General features: G+C 44.2%; 1 protein-coding gene across 1 annotated transcript; it reads right to left on the bottom strand.

Annotated features, from left to right (window-relative positions):
- Positions 1-351: 351 nt before the first annotated feature.
- LOC147605287 (pentatricopeptide repeat-containing protein At2g33680-like) lies at positions 352-4112 on the bottom strand. The gene has a single exon (XM_086793997.1). It carries the CDS (start codon positions 3116-3118, stop codon positions 743-745), a length of 2376 nt encoding a protein of 791 aa, XP_086650123.1. The 5' UTR covers positions 3119-4112; the 3' UTR covers positions 352-742.
- Between the last annotated feature and the right edge of the window lie 2478 nt (positions 4113-6590).

The following is a 6590-nucleotide window of genomic DNA, read 5'->3' on the forward strand; positions in this document are numbered from 1 at the left end:
CAAGCTGTGCACAGCAAGAGGAGTGACAGAAGAAAGGGAGGGAGGGTGGAAAAAGAGAAATAGAGAAAGAAAATCTCTCAAGAACCCTATCCTCAGCACCTAGAAGAGAGCTTCAGCCTCCAACAGCAAAAACACAGCAGTCCCAAGGTACGAATGCAGAAAATGCAGCAAGTTGAAGCCTCTGCTCCGATCAGAAAAACACAGCACCTTCTGGCTGTGGATCAGCGTTTGGCTCTGATACCATGAAAGAAAGAGCCAACACAAGTTGTAGGCCCAAAGCACAAACTATAGAAGGCTGGGAACAGTTGATTATTGCTGAAAATGAGCACGAGGGAAGCCCGTAGGTTCTTACAAACATAGGAGAATGTTTCGATAGCCAATGACCTCCAGCAGATATGCAAGAATGAGATGGAAAATGAGGTGAAGGGTGTGATCCCGTATATACCTCCAATATGTGCTAGTCGGCCAGCCGTAGCAAGCCAACAGCAATCATGAGCATAAATATGCCATAAACCGCATAAAAAAGCTCATAAAATGCTGGAAAAAATCCTAAATAATATCTCCTAAAATATGCTAATGCAAGGTCTCATAAAATGACCAATACAAGCATGAAAAGGTACATGTAGACTCTCTGGAGATGATATATATTCCAACACTCTCCTCTCTCCCAATTCAAGACTACACCTGCAATAAATATATGTGCAAGTCCAAGGCTTTCCTAGCTATGTCCAAGCTAGTATCTTCATTCTCGTTGCTTTGCCTCCTTTACATCCAACATGTGGCCATCTGCATAGATGTTAGACATCAAGATGTACGCTGCATTATATTTTTCATCTATGCTCATTGTCCTTTCAAAGGCCAGTCTGCCAAGGTCTACTTTCCCCCACTTTCCACAAGCATTCAGCAGGGTACTCCAAGTTGCAAAACTAGGTGAAAAGGACATATCCTCTAGCATTGCCATAGCCTCATCGAGACGGCCTATTCGGCTCAGAAGATCCACCATGCAATTGAAATGCATAATGCTCGGAGCAATGCCATACTCTTTGCTCATGGCCTCAAAATATTTGAGGCCCTTATCTGCAAGACCTGCATGATTGCACACAGCAAGAACACTGAGAAGTAAGATCCCATCTGGTTGCACACCTTCCTCTACCATCCTCTCGAGCAAGTAGAAAACATGTTCACTCTTTCCATGGTGGGCGTATCCCGTAATCAACGCAGTCCATCTTACCGGGTCAGTTGTGGGTACTGCATCAAAAACTTGTAGAGCTTCATCCATGCTCCCACACTTGCTGTACATGTCAATTACAGCAGTCTCCAAACTGACATCAGTAAGCTCAACTGCATCTACACTGCAAATTTGAGCATGGACTTGTCTTCCAGTCTCAAGAGATGTTGCATTACCACAAGCTTTCAAAATGCTCACAAAGGTCACACTATTTGGACACAGACCTTGTTCTAGCATCTGTGTGTACAGCAAAAAAGCTTTGTCGCTCTCTCCTTCATCAGCGTAAGCTGAAATCATTGCACTCCACAAGACAACATCTTGAGACAGCAATTCATCGAACAAAAACCGTGCTTCTGCAATTGAGCAACATTTGGCATACATATCAACCAAGGAGCTGCCAACAAAGGGATCTTTTTGATATCCCTTTTTGGCAATCATTGCATGTATTTCATGCCCTTGGTGCATGTCTCCTAAGCTACTACAGGCTTTTAAGCAGCAAAGCAGTGTGATGGCAACCGGAGAAACACCCTCCAGTTGCATTTGTTCCATACAGTTCAAAGCTTCCTCACCAAGCTCTTGGTCAGCATACCCTGCAATTAGCGCATTCCAGGACACATCATCTCGCACCAGCAGCTTGTCAAACACTGCCTGTGCTTCTGTGAGTGATCCACATTTAGCATACATGTCCACCAGAGTATTTCCAACGGAGAGATCGCTTTCAAATCCCTCTTTGGCAATCTCCAGGTGTACTTTTCGGCCCCTGTCTACAGCTCCCACCTTGCTGCAAGCTTTCAAGCTACATTTGAAGGTTACAACATTCGGAGACACCCCCTCCAGTTGCATCTGTGCCAAGCATTGCAGCGCTTCAAAGCTGAGTCCATGCTCCGCACATCCTGCAATCAGAGCCGTCCACGAGACTACATCTCGGACTGGTAGCAGATCAAATGTTTTCCATACTTCTGCAAATGTGCCGCATTTTGCATACATATCCACCAAAGAGTTGCCAGCAAAGGAATTTCCTTCTAATTTCCTCTTAATAATCTCAGCATGTATTTCTCGCCCCTTGTCTAAAGCTTTTAGACTGCTACAAGCTTTCAAGCCACACACGAATGTGACAACATTTTCAGAAACGCCCTCTAGTTGCATTTGTTCCAGACAGTACAGCGCCTCCTTGTCAAGCCCATGTTCAGAATGGACTCCAATTAGTACAGTCCATGAGACAACATCCCGGACAAGAAGGTTGTCGAATACTTCGCAAGCTTCGACGAGTAAACCACATTTGCCATACATATCTACCAAGGTATTGCCAACAAAAGGATCTTTTTCAAGCCCCTCTCTGGCAATGTCTGTGTGAATTCTTTGACCCAATTCCACACTTTTAAGACTAGCACAAGCTTTCAATAGGGCCGCATATGTATGCCTAGCAGGATAAACACCCTCCTCTTGCATTTTCTGAAAGAGGTCCAGGGCATGCTGGCATTCACCAGATTCAACATACCCTTGTATTAGAGAAGTCCATGAATACTCATTTGGACACACCACTTGGCTGTCTTGTATTTTCTGAAAAGAATCACGGGCAAGCTGTGATTCTCCTCGCTCAATGCACCCATGTAGCAGAGACGTCCAACCATATTCATTTCGGTGAGCCAACTTCTCAAAAATCTGCTGGGCGGTAGGGACACTTCCACATTCAACAAGCATTGGAACAAGGTAGTTTCCAAGAACTGTATGTGCTTCCAGCCCATGATCACAGAGATGCAAATAAACCTGCCTGGAACGTGCTAGATCTTTCTTCTTTCTATGCTCCTGCAAGATGCAAACAAGGTTGTCAATAGAAGGCAGCTCCGCCCCACCTTGCAAAGCGACCTGTTCCTCTGATCTGCTTAGCATCTCCCACCCAAGATTTCCTTGCACATGAATTTACTGTACATCCTTTTCTCCTGTCGGTTTGGTTTTGGGCTTGCTCATGTGCACGTGTGCCACGTGCCCATTTTGATTCTCTAGAGAGGCAGGATAAGCCGCAGTTGGCCAGGCAGACATGCCTTGCTTACATGCATTCCTTTGCTTCAGAAATCCTTCTCATTTGAAGCTAGACAGTGCCAGATGCCAGACGTCTATCTCGACTTCACCTCAATGCATACTGGTATAGGCACCACTAGGCTCGGTTTGTGGGTGGGAGCGCTTTGTAAAAATACTAGCAACGCCCTCTGTATGGCACCTGCTGCATCTAAATGTGCTTCGGGATATTGTGGGAACTTCCCCTCCTCCCTCAATACACACACATACACATTCACAGAAGGTTCCCAACTTGAGCATTCAAAGATGGGCACAGCCCTATAGCTTACAGCAGCTTGTAAGAGGCTTCTCTCAGAGAGCATCTACAGTAAGAGGAGCTTTCTTTTGCTTGCTAATTAAACACAGTCCTACATAGAGCTTCAAAACAACTCGGATGGCCTGTCGCATACAAAATATGTGTTAACGTTGCACTTACTCGATCTCTCGGTGAAAGGAATCATTCTGCTCTGCCACCAGGGCTTCCGCACCCATACCCAGCTTCTGAGTAACCTGCGGACGTTTTCTTTTGACTAATGAAGGATCTTACATATATACATACAGAGTAACCAGCGGACGTTTTCTTTTGACTAATGAAGGATCTTACATATATGGTTCTTGAGATAAGAACGTCCAAACTTGAAAAGAAAACATTTTTGGCTGGCGATTGTAGATGAGTCCAACATTGGGTATGTGCTTCAACGTGCAAGTTTGCACGTTTGCAAAGAAGATGGCTTTCTCTAGGTTTGCAGGAAGATTGTGAAGATTGCAAAGAAGATGGCTTCCCTAGGTTTGCAGGAAGATTGTGATCTGTCGCCGAGAAAGCCATCTTTTTTGCAAACTTACAAGATTGTGGTACATTCCATTTTGGTGTAGGGTGTGCAAGGGCCACAAAACTCCATGTGGGACGCCGCTTAAAATAATCAGCAGCTAGGAGCATTTATTTATAGGTGTGCTAGATTTATTGCCTGTAGCAAAAGAACGTGTATTGCAAAGACCAATAAGCGAAGGAGGTTCCATATTGATATTGTTCTCTTGTGCCTTGCACGAGCGAAAGAACCGAAGGCATGCAAGGGTCTTAAATGGTTTGCATCCTTAGTCTTTCAAGATTAGATAACCCTCTCTTGTGAAGAAGGTAGGATCCTCAACCTTGCCTCCATTTGTGTCACTCCAATAAAACTATGCAATGGGTGGTAGGAAGCAAAGAGGGAGAGAGCTATGGAAAGCTCAACCTCTACCTCAACGCCTTCATATGTACAAGGAATGGGATGTTTGTGAGGCGATCCTTAAGTTCACCCATCCTTTGACGAAGGCTTGAGAGTTTGGAAAGATTTGGCAAGGGTTTGAAAAGGTATGTCATAGGCCTCGAATTACATTTGTGATTCTAGTGGTGATGGTGAGTGTAGGTTACCTATGGTAGAGCAGCTTTATGGTGGGTGTGATGTTACTGGTGATGGCGAAGCTAGGCTACCTATGGTACAGTAGCTTTATGGTAGCTCTGCATCCATGTTTAGGATCTTTAACTTTTCTTTGCCCTTGGCTAAGATCATTGGTGAGACTCTTTTACTTCTTTGGAGACTTTTCTCTCCCATGCCACTTGGTAGTATTTTGTGTGAGAGAGGTTTGGGATTTAGTTGAGGTCTACTGCCTGCAGGTTTAGCTGGGTTTGTCTTCTCTTGTTATAGAAGAAGGCGTGTTATGTCCCTTTGGACATAACGAGGCTAGTATAGAGGACAGTCACTTGGGTTTACTTAGTGGTGTGAAGTGGTTATAGGGCTATATAGTTAGATATGTGGCTCATTTGTGAAACTCTACCTTGGTGGAGGGGCCTCCTAAGGCTTTGGATACCCCTCGTGGGGTAGAGGCAATTTGAGGTGGCGCGAAAGGTATATACGATGTAGAAGTGCAAGGCCTCCTTATGTTAGTTTGGGCACTTTGAATTCAGGTGGTTGGTAGAAGCGGCACACACCTTTTGATCGGCAAAATTAGCACCAGGACCACCATGAATGATTGCATGGGCAGATGGTTGTCCGGACCTTCTTGGCATGATAGGATATTATTCCCAGATCTGACAACTTAATGCTTAGAGATTGGGCTTCTTGGTGGCTAACACGTCAGCTTGGGCAAGGTGTATTTATATTGAATTAGAGTCAAATCAGAGGTTGTAATCTTTGAAACTCTTTGGAGGTACCTGCAAGGTTGATGATTATCTAGGCGATAAGTTATACCATGGGTTAGGCTCTTTGGAGATGCCTACAAGGTTGATGGTTATCGACGCGATGGGTCGTACCATGGACCTTGTACCCGCCATGGCCCCTCTACCTAGAGATGTACCTTTGGATCAATAATTGGTCTACTTTGCTTAGGATATCAATGCCTATTCTTGCTAGCTTCTGTATATATTGCAAGTGTCATCATGCATGTGGAATCAAGCTCATGAGATGTTGCTTATGTGTGGCAATGGACTATGTCCATAGCTATAATGGAATTGGGTGACCTCTCTTGCTTAGTTGATTTGGCGTTATTAAGCACATGGGATATAGGTAATTTAGATCAATGATTGGCCGACTGTGCTTGGGATATTGGTGCGTATTCTTGCTAGATATGTTTACTAAATGCAAAACTCGTGTATATATTGCACATGTCATGCATGGGCATTGGGCTAAAGGTATGCCCATGTAGAAGCTCCTTCCGATGAAATCTCCAATACACTACTTTCTTCGACACTATTTTTTGCTTTCTTCGACTCTTAATGTTCATCTCATTTTTGTGGCACCCCTTGATGAGTGTTTTGTAAGGACTTCAGATGCACCAAATTTGCCCCATAAACAATTGGAAATTACTTTAAACAAAGCTAGGTATTGGAGTTGGACTTACCTACATACATTGGTACCAAAGAGACCACCAGTCTCGTAGAAGGACATGATGAAGGACTTGCAAAAAAGCTAATGACCATATTGTTTAATGATATCAAAGGGTTTCCAAAACCCATTATATCTTGTGACCACCTCTGTGACCATGACTTCAAAGGTGATCACTCCTGTGGCCATGGAAGTATTTGACTATGCCATAGAAATCTTGCTATAAAAAGTTGGGATCTTCATGGAGGTCAAAGACCAGGCGTTCTTTGCTTGTCATCTCCTGGAGGATGAGGAGGATGAGCTAGAAGAACCAGTATGTGGCCACTATAGATGAGGAGAATGAGCTGGAAGAACCAGTATGTGGCCACTATAGATGGGTCGGGAACCTTGGTGGTGTAGAGATCATTAAAATTCTTCATTTGGAACTCATTGAGGTCTGGCCTCTCATG

Source organism: Cibotium barometz, chromosome 60, assembly GCF_041138505.1.
Source record: "Cibotium barometz isolate CiBa-2024 chromosome 60, ASM4113850v1, whole genome shotgun sequence".
NCBI lineage: Eukaryota > Viridiplantae > Streptophyta > Polypodiopsida > Cyatheales > Cibotiaceae > Cibotium > Cibotium barometz.